The 25,170-nt window shown below is 41.1% G+C and overlaps 2 protein-coding genes across 4 annotated transcripts in view; both read right to left on the bottom strand.

The window, feature by feature from the left end:
• LOC141957814 (sodium channel protein type 5 subunit alpha-like) overlaps positions 1-648 on the bottom strand; it is a 225,414-nt gene extending 224,766 nt beyond the window's left edge. For both annotated transcript variants that reach the window (XM_074899871.1, XM_074899870.1), the window contains exon 1: positions 464-648. The gene's annotated coding sequence lies outside the window, so the exon portion shown is untranslated. The remainder of the gene's footprint in view (positions 1-463) is intronic.
• An 18,273-nt stretch (positions 649-18,921) lies between these two features.
• Positions 18,922-25,170, bottom strand: part of LOC141957813 (sodium channel protein type 5 subunit alpha-like) — a 45,444-nt gene continuing 39,195 nt past the window's right edge. For both annotated transcript variants that reach the window (XM_074899868.1, XM_074899869.1), the window contains 4 exons: positions 24,292-24,433; positions 23,568-23,668; positions 22,875-23,145; positions 18,922-21,491 (listed from right to left, as the gene is read on the bottom strand). In XM_074899868.1, coding sequence (XP_074755969.1) covers positions 20,293-21,491; positions 22,875-23,145; positions 23,568-23,668; positions 24,292-24,433 — 1,713 coding nt within the window. In that variant the 3' untranslated portion in view covers positions 18,922-20,292. The remainder of the gene's footprint in view (positions 21,492-22,874; positions 23,146-23,567; positions 23,669-24,291; positions 24,434-25,170) is intronic.

The raw sequence follows: 25,170 nt of genomic DNA, 5'->3' as shown, positions 1-25,170 counted from the left end.
CAATTTGCAGAGTGTTTTCTGTGTTGCTATTTCTTTCCAGCACTTCTGGGTGCGGAAGTGAGACAGAAATTAGACCGATTCCCCACCAGAGTTACCCTTCAACAGCAAAATATCTATCTATCTATCTATCTATCTATCTATCTATCTATCTATCTATCCATCTCCTCCACTTTTACACCCCGGCGCAAGCTTTGCTGAGCCAACTTCTCTCTCCTCCAGCCCCGGTAGCCTTTCCACCACCCTGCCCGGACGGGACGGCCGCGGTGCCGGGGCCACCGCTCCTCCTGCCTCGAGGGGAAAGTTTGGGGAAAGGGAAATCCTGGCACTACCAATTCCTCCTCCACGACACGCTCGGAACCGGACGTCTCTTTGGTTTCCTTTTTTTTCTCCTTTTTTCTTTTTCCTTTTTATTTTATTTTATTTTATTATTTTATTAACAAGCAAACAAAAAAGAGAAACTTACATTGGTTTATTTAATTTTTCCTGCTAAACCAAGAGATCCCAGAGCCACTTCATTGTATCCACAGAGTTTTAGTCCCCGAGCGGTACCGTCCCGCGGGAAGGGCCCGGCTGCTGGGCGCGGAGCGCGCTGCCCGCCCGGCGCGGAGGGCGCATGGCTCGGAGCCGCCGCGCCGACTGCGCGGCTGCCGCGGGAGCGCAGCCCCGGCCGGGCGGCGGGGCGGGGGGGGGCGGGAGGGAGGGAGGCACCGCCCGCACCGCCCCTCCCCGCCGATCCCAGCCCAGCAGAGCCGAGCCCAGCTGAGCCGGGCCGGGCCCGCAGCGCCCCCTGCCGCCGGTGGAGAAGGGGGGAGGAGGCGGGAGTGGGGAGGCGGGGGGGAGGAGGAGGAGGAGGAGGAGGAGGGAGGTATGGGAAGAGGCGCTGGGGGAGGAGAGGCGAGGAAGAATGGGGAGCGAAAAAGCGGGGGGGAAGAAGAGGCAGGAAGAAAGGATGGGCATGGGGAGGAAGATGGGGGAAGGATGGGGAGGAAGGATAGGCAGGGGGGAGGAAGGATAAATTGTGGGAAAGAAGGAGGGGAGGAAGGAGGGATCGGGAGGGCTGGGAAGAAGGGAGAGATAAGGAAGAGGAGGATGGATAAGAAGGCAGGAGAGAGGATGAGGAAGGGCTAGGGAGCAAGGTAGGGCGAAAACGACTGGGGAGAAAGGGGGGAGTGGGGAAGAAGGGGGATGGAGCTGCAGTGGAAGCTGGGGTTTGTCACGGGAGACTTGGAGACAGGGTTCAACCAGGGTAAAGGGTGCACAGGGGAGAGGAGAGGCGTCAGGGAGCAGGACAGAGCAAGGGGTCCCCAGCACACAGGGGAAGTGGGCAGGTGTGAACAGTGCCAAAGCTGGGCCCTCTGATCACCCCACTGACAACCAAACACAATGCCTCCTGCAGCTGCCCACCCCAAGTGCCTCAGGCCTTAAGGAACAGATGCCTGGGTCATGCTTACAGGGCAGCAACTCCAGTGAGAAGGAACAGCTGCTTTTACTGAAAATAAGCTGCCCAGCAATGACTGGGAAGGTCACAGATGGATGCTCATAGGTGGAAAGACAGGTGGCAAGAGTTTGCTGGCAATATTGAAATATTCAGGGTGGTAAAACTTCAAAAGAACTGCAGAAAGACCTCAGAATACTGAGCAAGGTAAAACAGGGTATACAGGGGAGACTGTCATCACTTTACTGGCTTTTGCAGGGCTGCAAAGTGGCTGCTACCACTCCAGAAAGAGTCTGGAGCTGTAATAAACACTCCTGTGAAAGCAGTTCAGGGTTGGGTTGCAAGCAAAGAAAGCAAGTGCTGGGAAAGGAGTGCATCATGTAGGGAAAAGCTGAGGAGACTACGGAAGAGCCCAAAACCTGCAGCAGTAGCCCCAAGAAGGTGGATGGAGAGCAGGTCTCCATTCAAGAACAAGTTTATGCTCAAGGAAATTATCAAGTGAGGGATTCAAAATATACAAAGACTCAGAACTGGAAAAGCAGCAACTTAAGTGTATCATAGGGAAGAGCTGGGTGAGGAAGAGGAGGAGAGAGGGAGCTAAGAAGAAGGGGTAGAGGTCAGAAACCGGAAAACAAAAACTACAAATTAAGGGAGATAGAGGGTAATGAAGACTAGGAAAGGCAGAGGATGGACATGAGCTCCCTGGTGGGAAAACAGCCTGTGAAAGCCTAGAGCAGTGCAGAGGCACAGAACCTTGTGCAAGGTAGGAGATAAGAGAAGACAGATTCTTGGATTTAATCACTCAATGTGAAGCTGGATGGTGGCTGTGCAAGAAGGTTTTCACAAGGACTCAAAGTGAACAGAGGACGGGCATGTCTTCAACACCAGAAAGGCAAACTGTGAATTGTCCCAGCTCAACCCCTACTGTTGAACCCCTACCACTGTGCCACACATCTCAGCACGACATTTCTTGCCTTACAAGAGGAACGGGTTTTTTTTCAGCAGAGTTTAATGACTTTTCAATAGTCTTTTAAGTTCAACCAGAAAAAGGAATTTACACCAGAGCAGAAATGCCATGTAGGGATTGCTGCTGGCCTGAGGCCCAGCAGGTTGGGGTTACGCTGCTCATTGCAGCAACACAGTCCCAGTGGAAATCCTCTAAGCTGGGATGGCTGTAGCATGGCCCCACCATGCAGATTGTCTCAGCACCCAGAAAGACCCCCAGCTCTGGGACAGCGAGTCCATCATCACTATGGGGGTGCTCAGACCCACACAGACTCCTACCACAGAGCCATGCCCTACATCATTTCTGAAAATGGTGCTTCTTCTCCCAAACCACCCAACCAGCTAAAAAATACTACCAGTACCTTTATGGGGGAGCTTGACTTGGCAGAGAGAGGAGAAGGAATCTATTGCTTCTTCCTGCAGAGGAGGAGTTAATTAACAGACTGCCTTGGCTGTGGCATAGCGCTCTCTGTGCTGACCACAGATGAAGACATATGTTTTGGGGCTGATTTACATGTATATGCATTTGAGTGAGTTTTTGAGTTGGTATATCCTCGCCTGTGCTTTAACAGACCAGAGTTTGCCTCTGCAAGTTGATATTACACAGACATTGATGGAGCTTTCGCTTAAAATCAGGAATTTCATATGGAAGGGGCCTTGGCAGCTAAAAGTAAATATTTTAGTCTCTTCTAGCCAGTTTTTGCTCCACTCACCATTCATGAATGAAGGTCATCATCTCTGTCCTCCCTCCTTCCTCAGTCCTCATTAGTAACGGTTTCAGGGTTGATCACAAAAATTAAGTGGGAGTGGACTGGGGAATCCAGAGGGTCTCAGTGTCACAGATTTAGTGTCACAGCCAGGGAAAGGAGGGGAAAGTCATCAGCTTTCACTTAATGTCCCATCCACTGGTCCTGAACTAACCGTTTCTTGTCTCTTTTTGCTGTCTGTAATAGATAATGCTACTGTAAATTTTCAACTCTATTGTTGTTTTTTTTTACAGAGGGAGGAAACACTGTTACTCTGATGAAGCACTAGGAAGACCTGTTTCATCTATCTTTAGAAACTGAGAAATTATTCCTAATACTAGCAAATCCCCACTCCTGTGATAATGAAATCAGCTCAGTCTGAACCCATCTTATAGAAAAAACAGAGCAATATTTACAAAGGAAATAAAAAAGATGAATAAAAGGTAGGAAGTAAAACAGGAGGAGAAAGCTATCTGTCAAATTTATTCCATGCCAGGAGCAGGACTGAGATGGTTGCCCGATTTCCTACCTGCTAGTTCAACTCACAGACCAGAAAACTGTCCCTTTCCCCAGTTTTCAGTTCAAATATGTACACATTATTTGGCTCCTTGTTTCTAAATTACCTCCCTTTGAGCATAGCTTCAGAATACAGAAATGTAACCCAGGAGCATACACTAAAGGCAGTGTTTCAGGGGTAGGTTCTGGATCTGTGCAGCATCAAACTCACTCAGCAAGTGGGGAGCATGCTTGGCACAGGAGCAACTCATAATGCAAACACTAATCATAAAGAAACCACGCTAATTGGAACCCTATAGACAGACTGATCAGAGAAGAAAATTGATTAAACCTGTGTTGCCTTGCCAAAATCTTCCTCTCTACAAGAAATATGCAGGTAATGCTGGCTTACCGAATGTCTGAAAAAGTTCAGACGAGTCAGCTGAAACCCAATAAATGAGCATGTCAGATGGAAGCAAGTACCAGCAGCAAAACAAATACTATGCGGGAGATCAGTTGATGTCATCTTTCTATTCACTTCTCTCCAAAAAGATACCTTTCTCCCCACAAAGCAATCACTGCTTTCTTAAAGGGATTATAGACAGCAGCACTGGTTGCAAAGAGTCATTTATTCTCCCAAGATACTTATAAAGCCTTTCTTTCATTCCATATCCCTACACATTTGTTGCTGCCTTTTTTAAGGAAACAAAGAAATTAAAAAGTGTGCAGTTCTTGAAAATGTGCGTGTTCGGAGAACAGTTTTAGATTAAAACACATTAATTGTTTTTTCTTAAAAAAACCCCACGCTTCTTTAGAAATATTTTTCTTGCAAAACTGCATTTGGCAAAAAGGAAAAAGAAAAGTATTTTTCTTCAAAATTTGAAAGGTTTTTTCCCTGCCCTCCCACCCTGCTGGTGCTCAGTGGAGTGCTTTTGATTTCCAGAGACCCCAGCTTTCTATAAAGCCTTTTACTACCTGGGATAAGTGGCGTGAGAAGCTGCTTTAGCACGAGGTGCCACGAGGCTGGTGTACACAAATCTCAGTTTAGCCAATACTTCCCTCTACCGGGAAAGAGAAATACTGCTCTTTGCTATAATTCCCTTTGAAACGAGAGATAACAAGACAAGGGTTTTCCTGTCTAAAAATGACGGGAGATTCAGGGTGCCTGGGATGAAGAAAGGGCATCAGATTCAGGACATCACCAACATGTTGCTCATTTATTAAACGAGCAAAAAGGATTTGGGACATCCCATATTGACCCTCTTTCAATGAGGATCCCCCACAAGCTCCCTTCCCTGCTGGCTTTCAGCCCCACTGTGAGTGAATGGAGCATCCCCACCTCTGTGCTATGGAAAGCATAAAGTCACTATTTACACCAGGACTGAACCCGTCGCTGGGTCGCACCAGAAATGGTGCTAAAGCTTCATTGTATAATGCTGGCTGGGATCTGGGCTTGTTCTTTCCTCTCTGATAAGAGCCCTGATTTCTCCTCATCCCCCACTTCAATTTCAATAATCAAAGAGACCCTGACATAAACCCAGCTGCTGTGCCAGGGTACATCTGTATCAGTCTCCAGCTTCTGTCTTCTAATTAAGTGTATCATCCTCATGGAGCATCTCTCATCAAGCATCCATGGGGAAATCCTGTAACGCCTGGCTAAATTGCTACATTTGTTCAATCAGACTCGAAGATATAATCCTAAAGTGAGCTAATCTAATTTAATGGGGAAAAAAAAATTACAGGCAGGCAGTGCCTCTGTCAATGAACATGTCCAAGTGTGAAAAAAGCATTCAGTGCTTCAGTAGACACAGAACAGCTCACATCATTAAAGTAAAATTTAGGTGATCTCCCTGAAATGGCTCACCACCACCACCCCCATCCCCCCCCAAATTAGGCCACTTTATGTCACACCAGAATACAGCTGCATTTTAATTTAGAAGGGAATGAAGGTTATGCTGTGCTGAGCTGAATTATGTCCCATTACCATGCTCTCGCTGCCTGTGGACAACACAAATATTTGGTGATTAGGCAGTTCAGAGAGCAGAGAAACACTGCTTTACTGAGTAGGGAAAGTGTTTACATGGGGTTTAGTGATTAGCAGTGTCAGAAAGGCAGAGCTTGGGTTTCCAGCAAAGTTTTCTGTTCCTCCTGTGTTCCCTGCATCATAACAAACCACAGCCTGGATGAATTTCTGGCATCCAGAATGTTGAGAAAAGCCTTCACCTCACATGAACTCTCTCCTGCTAACTTCATTCAAAAAGTTATCCAAACCCCCCTTTCCCAGGTTAGGTAAAGCCTAAAAGGGAGCGATCAGACATTGAGCCTTTGCAAGGTGACTGAGAAATATAAATATGTTCCCTCCTTTTTGGGTCAAAGGCACCAACTCATGACACCAAAGTTGCTTTACCCCTGTGACCTGTCTAGCAGAGGATACTGCCAACTCTTCAGTGGCTTTAAGGAACAGCAAGACTTAGCCCATGGAAGGAACCAAGAGAGCTCTTAGGCACAGCTGGACTTTGGATGCCCCAGAAGATGTTTTATCAGGGTAAAATCTAAAATTTTCCAAGTTCTGTGGGAGTTTTGGCTGTAATTTCTATAGAGAAGGGTTTCAAAGCAGACCAAAGAAAGATTAACCATTTCTAGAAAAAAATTCCACACAGAATCTAAAGCATCTAGAAATGCTGATGCATTATAGACACTGCAAGATCAACCACACCTGATGTAAAATTACTTCTTATTTGTGGCAAATCACATTTGCTCTGTGCTTTTGTTTCCTTGCACAGGCACTTTGAGCAAATCAGTGCCTTACTTTTGCATCTGGAGCCGTCCCTTGTGCATTATGCAGAGGATCTCCAAGGTATCTCACTGCCGTTTCCAGGCTGAAACTAATACTGGCTTGTCCTTTGCACTTCGTTGTGTTAAAGACATCAAAAAAAAATCTCTAACAGAGTCAGAGAAAGCTGACTTTGGTCAAACATTACTTTCAAATCTGCAGTTAGAAATGTGCCTTCTGGTACATCACGGAGGCACACCTAATGAGAAGACTCCCACAAGGACTGGAGGGAAATTCAAAGTGATATAGTAATTTTCTGCATTTTGTACCCCAATCCCTCTTCTTTATTTTATTGCAGTCTGTCACTCCCTCCCTTCTCCATTTTATCACTAATTAAAGTCAAGCTTCCTTCCACTACATTTACTTAATATTTTACACAAATCATGAGCCATTTCCTTTTTTTTTTTTTTAATTTGAATCTTGTAATTAATTGTAATGCCTATTAGTGTGTATTCAGACACTGCCATTTCAGTTTCTAGAAAGCTCTTGGGGTAGAAATATCTAAGTATATCTAAGCAATAAAGACCACAATGTCTTTCAGCCAGAAATAATCCTGTGGACTTCCTTAGGGCTGTTCTAGGACTCTTGATGCTCGCATAGGCCAAGTCTCAGGCAAATTGTGGTTACAAGAGATTAAGTGACTCAGAATTTCTGATAAAAGCTTGATAAATCTGAGGGAAATTAAACTAAGCTATCCTCCTGTTCGTTTTCATGTAGGGTTTTGTGTAAGGTTTCTACATCATCTTTGTCCTTCACTATCCTTTCTCTGGTGCTCCTCACTGAGTTTTCATCCTTATACTTACTAAGTTGCAAACCCAGGGGCCTGGGTTTGCAGGCTACAGGGCTTTGACTGGCCATGTTGTTTTGCTTGCAAAAATCTCCAGTCCACCAGATTATTTATTTCTGGTCATTTTTCCCTAGTATACCTACTTCTCCATCAATTTCCAACCCAAGTCTACTGCAACAGCACAGAGATGTTGACAACAGTTTTTCTGTCTGAAAAGAGGAAGACATGACCGAATTCAGAAACTGTCGTTAGTAGGTTTTTCAGTATCTTCAAGCTGAGAAGCCTAAGGAGCTCTAGGTGGATATGGGGCCTGTCCTCAAGCTCCTTCAGTCTAAAACGCTTACTCTGATACTGCATGTACATTGGCAAATTGTCCAAGCCCTGTTGCCCTCAGGGACTGCTAGCATGAGCGGTAGTACTCATCCTCCTGGTGAGATGAAGGCACAAGGAAGATGGGTGGTCAGCAAAAACTTAGGTGGAAGGTTGTTAATAGAAAAGAATTCAATGACAAACAGGCACTGACAAACTGGTGGTTGTGTTGGGCTGATCTGTTCCCTACTTGGGGAATACAGTAGGCACCAACAAGACCGAAGACCAGGATATGCTTTCATGTGCAGACCTCCACCCTTCACCTTTGAGTGAATGTTACACAATCAGAAATAATTAGTAAATATTTCCACCAGCTGCCTCTTCTACCCAAGTGAAGAGCCAAGCACTAGCTCTCACAAATCTCTTTGGGTTTTCTCTTCTCCTTTGTCTGCCTGTTTGCAGCACAGCATGAAAATTTCTTACTCCTACCCTGTTTCCTCCCACTTCCAACTTGAAACTTCCATCAGGTTCCATCACTGATGTCCTCCTCATCTTCCTTTCCCCAACAAGCAGTTTTTAAACCATACTAGATCTGAGACAAACTTAGAGTCTCTGCAAGAGCACCCTCCAGCATAAATCACCTGTAACCCTAATGTAATAAACCAGCCTGTCACTCACAGTAACAAGAAAGGGCAAGAGGAAGGTAGCATTCAACCAGGATCTGGCTGCTAATGCAACAAGCCCGATTACCTGCTGGGATAAACTACAGTGAAGTCACTGGGTCCTGAAAGCATCTGAAAATTTGCCCTGTTAAAAATCAAGGAATCCTTTGAATCCTTGTGGTTTGCCTATTTGGAGATTTTAAACAAAGCTATAATTGCTCAAGGCTCTCAGCTTTTCATACTTCATCCTTAATGCAATATCCTACCTCTGACAAATAGAGCCTTTAAGAACCGTACTGTCCTTGACTGGAAATTTAGCATTAAAGCACATCAATGCACACATTGAACAACCACATTTTGCTTTCCAAGCTGACCCCCCCCGAGTGCAGGGTCAGACCCCTGCTGGATATTGAATGCTCTCCTCAGCATCAAGCAAAGCCCTTTTTTTTTTTTTTTTTTTTTCCCTCTCTGTAGAGTTCTGAGTGCTCTCTCAGAGAGGTTTTTTTTATTTTTTTTTAATTTATTCTTTCATCTATTTTCAAGCATTGATTTAGGGGTGACTTTAAATGGGACAGAACTGGGGTTTCTGCCAGGTATTTTGAAGGGAATTGCTGTCCTCAACACAAACACAGCCACCCGCAGACAATAACACATAATTCTAACAATTTACTTCGGTCTCCAAAAGAGTTGGATGTGTTCAAGAGTGGCTTCTCTTTGTAGGCATTTGGGAATCTGACAGAAAGGATGGATGCTGGAGAAGGACTTCCCACTGCCTACTACTTTTCATATTTTGCTTTTTCTCATGGATTTTCACTTGCCTTTTTCTGTACTCATGTTCATATCAGAAGAGAAAAACAACACAAAAGCTGGTTTAAATGGATGATTTGAGGTAAAAGAATAGTTGAAGTATAAATACATGTAAAAGGCAGGCACCCACTTTTCTTACAAATGGGATCAGTGTTTTATTATTTTTGTACAACACACTGACACCAGTAACTCACTGGTGTTGGTCTCTCCCCGAGAACATCCCACCACTCTACAGTCTTACTTCACACCCCAAGTTTAGTATCTGACACAAAGAGAAGTGTAGCTATAAACCCCAGCCTGTACAAATGGAGAAGCAAACAAAAGCAGTCATTTCTTCAAAAAACCAAACAAACAAGCAGGATGAACTCTCCAAGTCCACATGCTTCGAAAACCTGGATCAAATAATATCCCCAGTAAGGAATTCTCTAAGAAATACAGCACAAATATCTATCTCAGCCCTATTACCTCATTAGATACAGAAGCCATAACTGGTTTAGGACTTTAATGTAACACAAGAAACTCAGACTGAAATGAAGGAGGGTACTCACTAAACTAAGCAGACTTGAGCTTACTGCAGAGTCCAAGACTTTCTCTCAAAATTGTGACTGTCCAGCAAACCTGCCAGAGGTTGGTGCTTTACAGTTATGAGATCTGCATATTTTTTCCGGTGTTGTGTGAGTTGTAGTGGGATTCATGTGCTCTCATTAAGGTGTCTAAAAGTTAGACCTAAATCTAAGTCTGATTAAGTCATGTTTCCCCTCTAGAGAGTCAGTGGAGAGATGTGATTGCTCATCCCTAGACAGATAAGATCCATCAAGCTCTGGAGATGCCTTTCTCCCCTACATTGACTGTGTCATGAGCCTAGAACTGAGGTTGTACTGTATTATTGGTAACTTGTGTTGGTTTTACCTTGTATATTTATGTATTTGGTTTATGTGACATCTCTTCTATGGGTTCTTCCTGCCTGAACTGACTTGTAAGAAGTGAGATGTAAAGGCACCCAGTCCCAGTCCTCCCACTTGCTTTCTATACCTTGAAGAAAGTCACCCAGAAATCTCAGCATTATTTTTATTGAATTGTGTTCTAATTTAGATAGGTATATATACACACACACTTATATGGGGGTTTTAAGTGGTTTGTTTGGAGAGGATTTGTTGTTGTCATTTTTTTGCTTCATTTAACAAACCTAAACACCAACAAGTTCCTTCAACAGAGGTGCTAAGCAGACCAGTTCTCCTGGAACTAGTAAGATCTTGCTATAAGCATAACCAGAAGACCCCACGTAAAAAATAGCCACTGCCTGAACAGTGACTACTTCCTAAAGATTTTTCTGTCATTTTGCTGTCTGTAAGAGCCACCATACTTTAGATTTTTCTCAGCTTGAGAGAAAGGTTGAAACAGTGTCCTCCTGAGCAAAGAGCAGTGACTGAAGATGCACTCTAAAAAGAGACCACAGGAACAGGGATTGTGCGCAGTGAACTTCTCTGTGATAAGTTTATTTGTCTGAAGAGATGTTGTTTGGAGGACATGTTGGGTTTGATGTCAGCTAATGGGCCGCTAAGGCTTGCACAAGTAAATGAAAAAGGGATTTTTGAGGAATTTTGCAGAATTTAAATGATAGAGGAAAAAATAGCATTTGCCAAGAGGCTTGGTAATGCACACAAGTCTGGCTTAGTCAAAACGGGAAAAAGTAGTTCTGGATTGTTTCTAATATATAAATTTCATGTTACCTTGTCTCGTGACTGACCAAAAAAAACCCCAAAACCCAACAAACCCCAAAATCCCAAAGCCCCATAACTTTGGTTTAGTTCATAAGGATTTTAGCAGACGAGCTCCTCAGCTTGTATAAATGGGCTCAATACCATCAATCCAATTACACCAGCTGGGGGCTTAACTCAGGAATTGCTTGAGGAATTGAAAAATGGGTAAAAGTTTCCCAGACAAATGAAAAACGAATTAGCAGCTGAAATTAACTTCTGGATAATGGTGGGTACCACTACAGTTTTTCTTGCTACTGTGCTGTAGCCTCAATGGAAGAGGGAACTAATTGCCATACGAACCTGAACATTCACCAGCTGCCTTTTTCCTGAAAAACTCACTCAGTAATGTCACCAGAAACTTCAGGGAGGAACAGAGGAAAGAAATACTTCTGTAAAGAAAGTATTCAAATTGAGTGATATCTTTGTCCTTAGATAAATGAGGTAGGGTAAATGAAAGTTGTATTTCGCACCTGCACCTGAGCAGCCAGGAGGGGCTATTTGCAGCGTCTCTCCCATTCCCCCAGCATCAGTGGAGCAGCCTACATCAAGACCATAATAGCAGTTACTTTTGCCCATGATTGGCAAACATAGTTGTGTGAAAGGAAGATTTGTCATTCTCCATTTTAATTAAACATTTTGATCGTGTGATCAATTCCAGCAAACAGTGCGCAATATAAGATAGCTGACCCAGTGAAACATTAAAACAGTCAATAGCTTATAACACATATAGGGGGTAGCAGCCCCCCATGTCACTGTGCTGTGCTTTGTTAATACTATAGCAGGAGAACAGCTGGTGTTGAACAAGTACATGCTGTTGAGGTTGCTCTACAGTTGGTTATCAATGGAAGTGCTGTCATTGCCTTACATGTTTTAGTACCGTTTCCTTAAAACAACTTCCTGACAAGGTCACTTCTTTCCTCTGCCATTCCCAAAATATCTATAGCAGAGTATTGCTCCTGTGTTGAACCCTATAATGTAATACTACATCAGACTCCTGAGTCTCATTTCAGAATAAAACTGCAATTCGCACTGTGGGGAGAAACTTGAAAATGTGACTTGAACCTCACTGAAGCAAAAGATCTGCCAAAAACATGAGCCTGAGGTGTGAACTGTATCATGCATGTTACTGAAAGATGAACTCTGGACCTCACTGCCCCACGGACTCGCACAGCCAGCAACAGGTTAAGCCATTGAGAAGTGCCAGACCAGAACAAGGGAAGAGATCCCTTTGAGATCTTCCCCATTTTTGGAGCATGTGGGGTGTAGAAGTTCTAGGAGAATGTTTGAAGATCACCAAGTAGAATGATCTAAAGCTTAACTAAAAGAGTGCTACCTATGTCAGGAAAGATTCTTCCTTTCAAGATTAAATGTTGATTTGAAATGGAGGAAACATGAAGCAAGCCTAACATTTTCAGGTTACTAATCTTATGACGAGATATCCTGGCTGAATTTTCTCCTTTTAGACATGTGAAAACATACATTATTTTGATAAGCAAGCCCAGATGCCTCTCCTCAACATATTGCCAGACATCCATTTTCTGGCTGGCTCAGACTCAGACTGGCCCAGCTCACGGCATAGGGTCACCTCTTCCCACCAGAGAGTTTGACACCTGACTAAAACATCAAGGCACTTAGGGTCTACCAGGGTAGATGACCTCCTTGAGATACTTTCACCCACAGAAGCTCACACCTTCTCCAACATCATCCAGTCCCATTAAAACCATCCAAGTGTTCCTCCAGTTGCCAGCCTTCAGACTACTTCTTCTCCCCCCAAAAACAGCACTCAGGTCTCCCATACCATACCTTAACAAGACTGAAACACTCTTCTCCCAGACATTCACACCTAGTAAGCAGTCAACTCCTTCTTTTTTTTTTTTTTTTTTTCTCTTCCCCCACCCCATCTTTTATACCTTACAGCTGGCTCCTGATGGCTGAGTGGCTTAACCCTTTCCATGCCACATCCAGTAAAGCTCCTGACAGTTGGTTCCTGCTCTTCAGCTTCCAGAAGAAGGAAAACTGGCTTCATGCTATCAGGGCTATAATGATAATGACAGGCAGCTGGTGTGTCATTGGTGAATCAGATATAGGAAGACACTGAAAAGAGCCAAAAAATTATTTGATTTGTGGGAAAAATGCCTGTGTGAGAGGCTTTAAGAGGTCATTCCACTCACATTAAAATAATAAATAGAGAGGTGATAGTGAATAAATGCCTTTATTGAATGAAAATAGCAGGTACTAAGAATTTTTTAATGTAGCATTAAAGGTATATCAAGAACCACTGGCTTGAAGCTGAAATCAAGCTAGTTTAAATGAAAAGGTAGGCTTGTGATTTGAAGTGTAAAGCCAATTAACTGTGAAACAAATTACCAAGGGGCAGATATTCTCCATGTCTCCATGTTTTCATGTCAAGAGCTGTAACCCCAGCTGGACAAATTATTTCAGTCAAATGCAGCTCAACACTCACCTGCAAGATATTTGACAACATTTAAACCTGTGTTTCCAGTTTCTTTCAGTGGTGACATGAGATAGTTAAAACATGACAACCTGTACTATGGTCATTCAGTTAGTTTGTTCTCATACTACCCAAAAGCAGACCCTCTGGATCTGCTTTTCGTATCAACTTGCACAAACCTTAGCTCGGTACCCGTCTAGCAAGCTTCTGCATCTATTTGCCTGCAATTATATTAGCACTTGTCCTACACATGACTCGTGAGCATGCCAACCTCCTCTGCTACACCCTATACACTCCTGCAAAATTTACTTTGCAGCTGTTGTGGGAAAATCTCTTTCCACCTTATAGTGTTGTTCTCCCAACACATATGAGGTCTCAGTTAGGGACCATCTCAATCGACTGGCTGGGATAAGCAAACACATTTTGGATGACTGGATCTTGCTGTTCTGGAGCAACTTGTGATTTGAGACTAATAGGGTATGGGTGACAAAGTTTTTAGGCACATTTTCCAGCCTTCCTCTGTGCCAGAGGTCTGGCCTATAACCATGGGATCATGGAAAGCTTCCACAGGGAAAACTCACCACAGGGAAACTGCACTCCTCCCATGCACTTGAGAGGAAGGGTGGTTGATGCAGTCTGTATTCAAACTAAACATTGCTCAGTACTCTGGTTTAACCCTCACTGACATTTATTCCCTCTCAGGAACAGTCACACCTCTCCTCTTGACTTTCATTTGGTGGGATTAAACAAGCTAGGACTCCAGGCTTTTTTTTAAAGCCTTTCTAATCCCCTATCTATTTTAGAGGCCCTTTAATTCTTGTTTGATTTGTATAAATCTTTCTTGACCATCATTTACCAGTGCATGCATGGGTGCAGATGCAACATCACCCTTGCCTTCCCATTGCATTAACACATCCTGTACTCCACAGACTGTCTCAGCTGATAGATCTTCACATGCATTTCTCCATTTCATGGTTCAATCACATTGTTCATTGTGGCAGGTGCACCCATCCTGATGGAAAGACCGTTGAACCACAATATTTGCTAACTCTGGTGAAATACAAAAACCTCTGCTGACTCTGGACTCTGGTGAAATATAAAAATATCTGCTAGTTCTGGCAGATAACTGCTGACTTTGTCCTGACTTGTATAACCACAACATCTGCTGATTTTTGCCACAGCAAGGTTATACAACTGTCTTTTGCTAGATCCACGTTTCTCTTGAAAGCTAAGGCCCTCAGTCAATGAGGACAAATACAGTCATATTTTTGACCACAGATCAGATTCAACAGGGGTATAAATGGGGTTTTGCTGGAGGACAAATGAAGCCAGTCCTTCTCGGAACAATAGGTTACAGTCAGGGACTCTCCACTTGGCTTGGGCTGCTTCCTAAGGAAAATCCTCAAAGTTGAGAGCCCGCGTCTTTCAGGTGAGTCATTTGTGCATTTTGGGTCATCATTTCTAAAGCTTCAGAATTTGTAAATTGGTTGTGCAGTAATTAATCCCTCTTACAAGCTGAAGCTGTGGCTTGCTAATGTTGTTGGAGTCTTAAATAATTTTTGATTAGGACAGATTTCCTTTGAGTTTATAACTTACCCAGGTTAATTTTGTGAGCCTTCACAACATTGTGTAGTAACTCAATGGAAGGTTTTCCTTGCCCTTTGTACCTCTTCCATTTGGCATAAACCATTCACCAAGTCTGGGACTAAGATTAGACCTAGCTACACCTAAACTCCATTAGGAGTTTAGAAAGCAAGGAGTCCACTCAGAACCTCGTGACTCAGCGGGAGGGTCTCCCTTATCCTTTTGTATTTCCAGTCTCTCTGTAAATCATTCTCAATTGATTCTAATCAGATATTCCTTTGTATGTTTCCTCCATATAATAAGTAATGTAGTGAACCTTGCTATCGAACTTTAAGTTGAACTTTCACAAATTCACATTAAAAACACTTTTGCTAATACCTTTGACAGTGACTCTTTAAGTGATCTAAATCATCATCTGTGACAAGCATCACAATCATTCTGTTCCAGTAATTTATCCAGGTCTTCAAAGTGCTCTGCTGTTTCCATCACCTGGTAGCAAATGTTCCCATTTAGCCCCCCATAGAGGACTTCATGCTCTGCCCTATTACATTTTGTTTATCAGAATATCAGTAGATAAGACCTATCACATTCTTCCATCTTAGTAAATAGATTTCAAACCTATTTTATTCAAGTTTCCACTTTCCTTCAAGTCTTTCATTATTTCCCCTTCAAAATGTGTTCCACAGCCCTGCAACATGCTCAGTTCAGATTAGTAAATCTCTGATTGCTTGAATTGCTTGTTACCTCCTTTTCAAGTACAATTATTAAAATCTCTTGAGTTGGATTTTGTGGACTTTTTTTTTCCCCTCTTGCTACCTTTCCTGGTTTGACAGATTCTCACAAAATCCTTACTGACAGATCTGCATTTTCATGTGCCAGTTCTCAACAGTATTTTTGAAAATGAGTTATTTGGGCCCCCTACTCCATTGCTTTAATTACCTTTCATGTTCATTCATGGATGTACTCACATTCAAACATTTCTTGTTAACCAAGGAAAATATAATCAGTCCTATGCTGAATATTGTCTTCACAACATGAGGGAGAATGTTTACCTCGTTTTTATCATCTAGATAGATAATCTTTAGCCCTAAAGCTGCCCAAAACTTCATCCTTGTCCCACTCTAAACCAATCTCACGTGTTATTTATTTTTTATTTCTGATTTCTCATATAGTCAGGAGTTATTTATTAGTTTCGGTTTCCTGTTCATGGTCTAATTCTCTTTTACACTGGAAATTCTTACCCATTTCATTTTCTGACTTTAAAGTGTGGATTTCTTTTAACAGAACTCTTTGTCCCACTGTCTCTAAGCTCTCTCCTTGCTGATAATACTCTTAATTGAGACAGTTATTTATCTGTTTAAACTCAATCTCTGTAGTTGGGATAGAAGCTCCAACTTTTTTTGGACTTTGAATATGTTATTTTGATCTAAAACCACTAGGAGGAAGCGTTCAACAAGTTTCACTGTCCTGTTGCAGATCTCAGTCATAATTTTATGATATTCAGAGAGTTTCAAGCAGGAACCAGGGGATCTGCTGGGTCACACATCACCTTGAAAGTGCCATGGCACATAGTCCCTTGAAGAAATACAGTTAATTCACGTTTAGGTCAGACTGTCTTCTCTGCTCCTGACACAAAGGGTACTCCATCCTCTGAAGTACAGAAGCCACTTCTAATTTCCAGGGTATTTTTTTTCCCCTGACTATTCAACTTGTAGAAGTTTTTCTCCCTTGCTCATATTTTCCCACCTGCTTTATTTACTGAGATCTATGATGCATTTTCTCAACTGTTATTTCTAAGCCGAACAAACTAAACTTGAACCTCCTTTCATAAAATAGATTGTTATTCATTCTAGTATTGCTTCTCTACACTTGAACCAGTTTTAACTCACAGCTGTTGAATTGCAAAGGTATCTGGCAAACAGAAGGAAAAAAAATGCTTTTTTCTTTCATGTGTAATAAGAGTTTCATGCCATGCAACTCCATTGATTTGCAGAAGGGCTGAAAAACATTGAACTAAATTGTCCACGTGGTCCCATTTAATAATGATAGTCTCAGTGGTAAAGTCAGTCTATCTTATGCTACAGGTCCTGGTTTTTGCTGAAGAAAAGGCGGTTTTATTGTTTAGTTTTATGTAGTCCTTTTTCTCCCCCCTTTAACTCTTTTGACTGGGGTGCAAATTTTGAAGACCTTTCCATTACTTTGGTTTCCTGTGAAAAATGTGTGTGCTTTAGGTAGTGAAATCAAGGCCACTACAGAGAGATATAGTTGTTCTGGTATTCTCATGCCCTTTGTTGGTGTATTTATCGTGCTACACCATTATCAAAACAACAAACAGAAGCATCAAGTTATTGAGCCGGTGTTTCTCAGGGGCTGTCAAAGGGAAAAGCCCTCTCAGCCCTCATGTTTTTGTTGTGTCTATTAATAACCTGTTTAAAAATGCAGTAATTTGGGGTAAAATTTGTGATACATAGATTATGGAAGAGGTAACTGTTGAAGAGACCAGTCTGTTAGTGCAATGCTCTGAGAATAGTGGCTAAAAGGGGACAAGCACATAAAACATTGTTCACTATGATCAAAAAGGATGGCAATCTATCTGGAAACAAGACTGTATGCCACACAGCCATCACAAGAAAATCTGATTTTAGTATGGACATCAGTAGAATCCAAAATTAAGAGGGATCAGAGGAGAACTGGAAGTATTAAAGAACATGGTATGAGACTTGCCTTCCTCTAAATGATATTACCTTTACTCAGAAGGGCTTCTGCATAAGGTAAAATTCACCCTAGGGGGTACCTGTCATTTCTTGCACCATTAGACAATTCACTTAGGATACCAGATGATCTTTTGCACCTGATCCCCTACACTGTTGGAGCTCTGACTCAGCTTCAGTCTTCCCAGACAGAGGGATTTCAGTGAGGCTTGTAGGTAGCTGACTGTCAACAAACAATTCTTACAGTCAAAAATACCCCTGCCTGGCACACAGACTGGCAATGATGAGTTGCACTACCTTTGGATATGGGTGCATTTAAACACATAATCTCCTAAGAGGATGAGATGTCAGAACTGTTCAGTGAACACCCAAATCAGTGAGAATGCTGCAAGTGACTCACTACTGCTTCTCAATGGCCCCTGCACATCATGGGAAGCAGACACTGAAGAGGTGGAGCCAGAAAACAAAATCTCACAAGTGCCATGTAGCCAACTCCTGAACTGTGGTGGGTAAGTGTTTTAAAAATTATTGTATCCAACTAAAAGCATTTAATTTTATTAACTATTTTGTAATTGTTAGTTTTATTTTTTATTGTGAAGGAATAGAGTTGCCTGGGTTCTAATGGCACAGAGTTATTGACTTCTCTGGTACAACACAGTCAATGTGCACCTGTCTTAAAATTTGAGGGAGTATTAGTCAAAACTAATCAAAAGTTCTATGATGCCAGGAATGGCTATGAGAGGCTAAGAGAATGCTACAGAGGAAATTAAAAGGTACTATAAATATTATTTATTTGTAATCAGTGTTCAGGCAGTCTTAACTAAAATCAGTATCATTAATAGGCGGAATTTATCATTCATAGTAAAAGAAAATTTCTTTCCAAAAAGCTCACAATCTCAATATATAGAAAAGACAGGAGAAGAAGAAAGTTACACAAGACAGGACATATAACTGCTACCGTAGAGAAGGGGTGTTGAAAAGAGTAGGCAAGTTGCTACAGGTTGCAAGCAAAGTGTACAGGTGGTCGCACTCAATCACAAAACTCAGTTTCGTTTCTGTCTGAAGGCAGAGTGGAAGGAAAAGCTCACCTAAGCCCTGCCAGAACCTGTCAAACCTAACAATGACCACACAGCTACAACCTTGCAACTAAGAAAAATAAAGAGCATCTTATGCTAGCTTGTGTGTAACATGTTGAAGTTTAAATAAGAAATTAAAATGTCAAGAGTGATTTATGACTATGTCTAGTGCATGACAAAGGATAACACAACAGTCATTAGACAGCAAAGTGCATCAACTGGAAGTATCTCCAAAGTACATGTATAAAGGACATAAGACTGAGTACTGTTTGGGCATGTGTTTTTCTGAGAAGCCCAAGCTAGTAAAGACACGAAGAAAAATAAAGAACTTCATAAAGAAAATTCAGCGAGGAACACGAGTGACCACATGCACGCGTAGTTTCATGAGAAGTAGAATTTATGGTTACATCCTTAGTCTTATGTTAACCCCAGACTCAAATACTTCAACCGAGATTTCCTAGTTGTCCACATTACTTGTACTTTGGTTTCTTCTGATCTTTGCAGGAGAGAGAAAGCTGGTCCTCCCATCAAAGAAGCACAGGCAGAAGGAGGAAAGGCTCCTACGACCAGTGGAACACATTTAACTTATGTCAAAAGGCCTCGTTCCATGGCCACGGATGATGCTCACTAACACAACCCAGGGCAGCTCAGATGGAGCCCACATGGTGCTCCGCACCCTGAGGTTCTTATGTCTAAGGGAGTGGTCAGGTGATGCTACCAATTGCCTCCCAGTGGAAATGTAGATTTGTGTCTCTTTTTTCTACCACATTGGCAGGGATGGACTTGAGCATGAAACTTAACCATTCTGTGAAGTTTGAGAAAAGTATGGAATAAACACAATTTGTTATGGAATGACTGATGGACACAGCACTGCTGCCTTCACCTCACTGCCAGAGGAAACAAGATTTTAAAAAATAATCCTCACAGACCAAAATAAGGCAAGGTTTTATTCAGGTGAGTACAACTTCTGTAACACTGAGTTGTATTTATTATTTCATTAAGCTGCAGTAATATAACTACAATAACATACATGCCATGACTTACTCTGTGAATCAATTATGTTGGAAGAAGCCCACTACACTGTGCATATCTGTGGATCATGCAGTGGTTATGTTTGTGGTACATCTGTCCCCAAACAGAAAGAAAGAAAAAAAAAAAACAAACCAGCCATTTGCTTAACAGGTTTGTAATGAGACTATCAGTTAGGAATGGACTAAGGGTAAATTTTAGCTTCTTTCCATTCAGCAATTTATCTTAACACTGACATTCCTTTCCTGTTCTCCAGAAGATCCGTTAGTGCTTGGGCTTTTCTCTGCTTCTTGCACCGAGGGTAATGTCAGCAGATGTTACCTATCATTGCTGTGAATATGCTGCAGCACTCAGGTACTGTGGGACCTGCTTTGCAGTGGGGTGCCCTTGATCAAACAGATCCAAAACCTTTCTCTGCATATGTAAACACTGTACAAAGCTGAACGTAACAGAGCCAAAGGCTATGATTTAGCAGCTACCATAGTTACCTGATCATGATCAACAGACTTTGTTTAATAGGGAGGTTGCCTCAGCTGATAAGTATTTATAATATCAACTTCTGTGAACATTTTAAAATATCCTTAACATCGTCACTGTTGAACTATTTAATGTCTGGAGACTGTTGATTAGCTGTAATTTCCCCATTCTCAACCATGAGATTGTCACTACTGACTCTTGTGACACTGTCATATGATGGAGGAAAGGATGCTGAGGACAAAGTTTCAGACTTGTCAGGACTTCTACCATAGTTTTCACCCATCATCGATGCAATAAGTCCTTCTTTTTCTGGAGCAGCATCTCCAAGAGTGTCAGTACTGCAAGTTCTGTGATGGTACAGGTAAGAAGCCTGCTTTATGGAGCGCAGGAGCAAATGACTCCTGTAGGCACGCTGGATGACAGTGGCAGAAGCTTCCTCTTGTCTGTGTCTGAGCGTAGTAGAGATTGGCTCATAGGACTTTTTTGATGGATTGGCAGCCATGAACTTCTCCTCCATTTGTACTTTTAGAGTATCCAGCTCCCCAGAATCTCCTAACACTCGTTTGGTAAAAGCAAATAAGATATCCAAGCAGTGGATCCTGTCTCCACTGACCATGGGCAGGTCCATTGCTATGAGTTCAACTTTGTTTGGTTTTGGTACACGTAAAGGTTCAGCCAGAGCATCTGCAAAGTCTGAAAGCACAGAGAAAGTTATAAACTGAGTTGCCTCAGGATCAAACTTCTCCCAGATTTCATAAAAGATGTCAAAGTCATCTTCCCCTAAAGGTGCTGTACTTTCCTCAGTAGCAGCATTGAAGTTCTCCAGAATAACAGCTATATACATGTTTACAACAATGAGAAATGATACAATGATGTAACTTACAAAATAAATAATACCTATGGCCGGTTTACCACATTCACCTATAGTACCATTTATGTTTGGATCACAATATGGTGGTCCAGTGTTTAAAATAGGACTGAGAAGACCATCCCAGCCAGCTGATGTGGTGATTTGGAAGAGACAGAGCATGCTGTTAGCAAAGGTTTGGAAGTTGAACATATCATCAATGCCATCCTCCATCTTCACATAGGCAAAGTTAGCCATGCCAAAAATAGCATAAATGAACATGACCAGAAAAAGCAAGAGGCCAATGTTGAACAGAGCAGGTAGGGACATCATTAATGCAAAAAGCAGAGTTCGAATTCCTCTGGCAGCCCGAATGAGTCTCAGTATTCGTCCAATCCGAGCCAAGCGAATGACCCTGAAGAGTGTAGGTGGTAAGAAATGTTCAAATGCTTTACCGATGCCAGAAAGTAGTAAGGCTAAAATGAAAAGGACAACAGTTGGTTAGAATATCACATTTCTGCTTAACTAGTAAGTAGGGTGAAATGATAATATCTGTATAGTTGAAAAATATCTGACGTGTGTGTGGTAAGACCCTTTCAGAACAACCTTTAATAGAAGATAGAGTTGAAAAAATAGCTTTAGAAACCAGCAGTTATGAACTACATTCTTCAGCCACCACAAAATAATACCTGTTGCACTAAGGATGGCAAGCACCTTTCTATGCACAACTTCAAATACCCGTATCAGTTGACACTCGTTGACTGAGGGTTTTCTCTGACACTGGTTACATGAATACTTCAGCAGGTGCAGGTTAGGTATTAACTTTCCAAATCTGACTTAAAATACTGACATTACAAAGCTAAACTAAGTAAACAAGATATAATAACAATGTAACGGTCATAATTTAGATAATATGTAGTCAAGATATGCAAACCCAGTGGTGAACACAGAAGTTGTGCATGCCACTCTACAATGGTTTTTAGTTTATTCAGGGCCATAGCTACCATATGGATGTTATTTTATCCTTAGTTTGCATGAAAAAAATGACAGATCTAGCAGCACTAGAGAGGTTTCATTTTTCTCAGTTTAGATGTTCTGGATACATTTTTCTGGATTTCCACTCCAGGAACTTAATTTGTCAAGGAAGAGCCATATTCTTACTAGAATATTACTTACCCAGAAACTTAATTAATACTAAAGAAACAAATTTTTTTTTCTTCCCCTAAATGCCTTCTGCAATTTTGGCAGTACTGACCCTAGGAATAGTTAAATTGGCAGAAAGCTCAAATTGGCAGAAGGACTCTTTAATCCATTCTTTCATTGCAATCCTTTCAAATAAAATACATTTGTGGTGTTCATTTCTATCCTGAAAATAATTGTTCACACTCTGTAGCAATCAGCTATTCCTGAGTTTCCAGAAACTCAATTCTCTAGTCTATAATCTAATTCTCTGTTACAAACACAGATGACAAAACCCAGCAATTTCTATCTGATTGGAGATTTCTTAGCTGGCACTAAATCTGTAACAATGGAAATTATCACATAATGTGGTTCTTGAGGTTGTTTTTTTCTAGTCAGAAAGACAAAATGAATAACCATTATGAATGTTTTTACATAACACAGCTGCCTTTTTTCTTTTTAATACTTTTTTAAAAAGAAAATAACAGAAATTTTAAAAATATTATTTAATATTATTTTAATATAATCATGGTGGGCTTTTTAGTTTGTTTTCCTCAACACTTTACAGTATTATGATTTCCATTTCAATGTCCATTTGCAGTTGATACATTTAAACTATTTTTTTCTGAAAAGAATAATAATTGATTTAGTAAAGAATTTGCCAAACCAATTTTACTTACCAATAAATGACATGATCACAACAACCAAATCAAATATGTTCCAGGCATTTGAGAAATAGTACTGCCTCAGAGCCACCAATTTCAGTACACATTCTGCAGTAAATATGGCAATGAAGAGTATATTGATTTGGTTAAGTACATTAGTCTTTGTTGCACTTTGCTCATAGGTTTCCACCATCATGGTGATCATGTTAAGGCAGATGAGAATCATGATGACGACATCAAAGGCTTGGTGTGTTACAATGTCAAAAAGGAAACCTTGGTATCTGTTCTAGAGGAAAAAAAATACATCTGACATCAGTTATGAAAGTATAGTGTACTCATTCATGCATGTTTCCAACAGCTCCAGTTTTTATGTTGCAAAGTCACCTCACTATAGAGAAGTCAGAGAAATTTAAGAAAGGCAGAATATAAAAATGACATTAAAAATTCCTTCCCATCCTGAAGTTTAAAAAGTTCCAAGGTGAATATAAAACCCAACAATAATTATGCAGAGAACTGAATAAATATTTAACCTGTAAAATCTTTCAATGCAACTTTTTGTTATGGAGTTGACTTCAGAGCACTATCTGAGTATCACTGTAAAGACAGTATAAATAATTTATATGCAATATATAAACACATGCACTTTTCAGTGAATTAAATTGCACTTTTGCAATGCATTTTCCTTCTAAGGAATTCAGAGTGTCTTACCAGTGGTCTTGGAATGGGTTTTTGAGGTTTCTTGGATCCCAACTTTTTCATTGCATTGTAATATTTTTTCTGTTCTTCTGTCATAAAGATATCTTCCCCACCTAGGTATATAAAGAAATGTCATTGTTATTTGGTGAGAAAGCAACACTATTGTTGTTACAAAGTCTAAAATGCTGGAAACTAACATTCCTTCCTTTTTCACATCTTGCTGGTACCAGCCCTTTTCATAATGCATAACTGTGTCTAAAATAACACAGTGACACAAACTATACATTCACAGAGCAGAAGTCCTGGGGTGAAACTCAGCTAGCTCAGAAAGCATGAAAATAAAGGACCTACTGAACATCTGAACAGGAACAAATCTTTCCCTGTCTTCCCACATCCTGGTCCTGTTGAACATCCAAAATATTCATCAGAGCATCTGTACCAGACTACTTCTGAGTAACCAATCTCTTGTGCTCAGTTTCCAAAAAGAAGTAGAATTTTAAGGGGCTGTAGAGAAGATGTCATTGCCTTCAAACTGTTGGGAAAGAGCTAGGTGTTCAAGTTATAGGTGAAAAGAAAGGAGGAAGAAACTCGTCCTGGGTGCTACTTCTCCTAACTTAATTACTAATGCTCTTGTAAGCCAACAGAATTTTTAGATTCTATGCATAACAAGAACCTTGTTCTCTAAAGATAGCATTGCTCGAGATACAGTATGTTCCTGGGTGCACAACCAATATACTTATCTTTTTCTTTTGTTGGTTGAAGTTGTCAATAATAACACCAACAAAGAGATTAAGGGTAAAGAAAGATCCAAAGATGATGAAGTTCACAAAGTAGAGATACATAAATAGACTATGCTCCATTTGTGGCTGCTCATTTACCTGCAAGAATGAAAAGCAACATGAAAAATTACCAGTGAAAACATGGGATCAATTTAGAATAATCTTCGTATTGCAGATCCTCTCATAAATTGTTTCCAGGAGGAAACAATATTTACAGCTCTACTGCTAATTCTGACAAAATTAGTATAGTTTAAAACTACCAGTAGTGCATAATACAAAATATTGTATTTGTATTTAAACACAACGATTCTTTTAGAAAGGGTATGAAATGGTGGAAGAAAGTAACATTCATATAGGGGCTACCAGATGCATCAAAATTCTGGGACCTCCTAGGGACATTATGGCTCAGATGCTGACTGCTTTTCCTTCTGAAATTGAAGATGAACCTTACAAAATGATACACCAAGCACAACACCTGATAGAAAACTAACCAGAAAACACAACTAAAATTAATAGTACTACAAAGTGTTTATACTATGACAACTTGTTAATTTGATTTCTTTTACAATGTTTGTTTATGTAGTTTCTGGCTAGATCATTGCAGAACAGGATAATTTAATTCATACTGATATATTTGCATTGAAGAACTTGTAGTGAAAACTTAGTCTTTGACTAATGATGAATCAGGTGTGGTTGTTGGGGTTTTTTTTGGTTAGTTGGTTGGATTTTTTTACAAAAGCTGATTGCTGTGGGCTTTTTTCTATTCAAACCTGAATTAGAACCCTAACATTTGCAATTGATTGAGGCCCTGCTAAAGTCAATAGAAACAGTTACTG

The sequence above is a fragment of the Athene noctua genome, chromosome 2 (assembly GCF_965140245.1).
Source record: "Athene noctua chromosome 2, bAthNoc1.hap1.1, whole genome shotgun sequence".
Lineage (NCBI taxonomy): Eukaryota > Metazoa > Chordata > Aves > Strigiformes > Strigidae > Athene > Athene noctua.
This window is presented reverse-complemented; position numbering and strand designations above follow the sequence as displayed.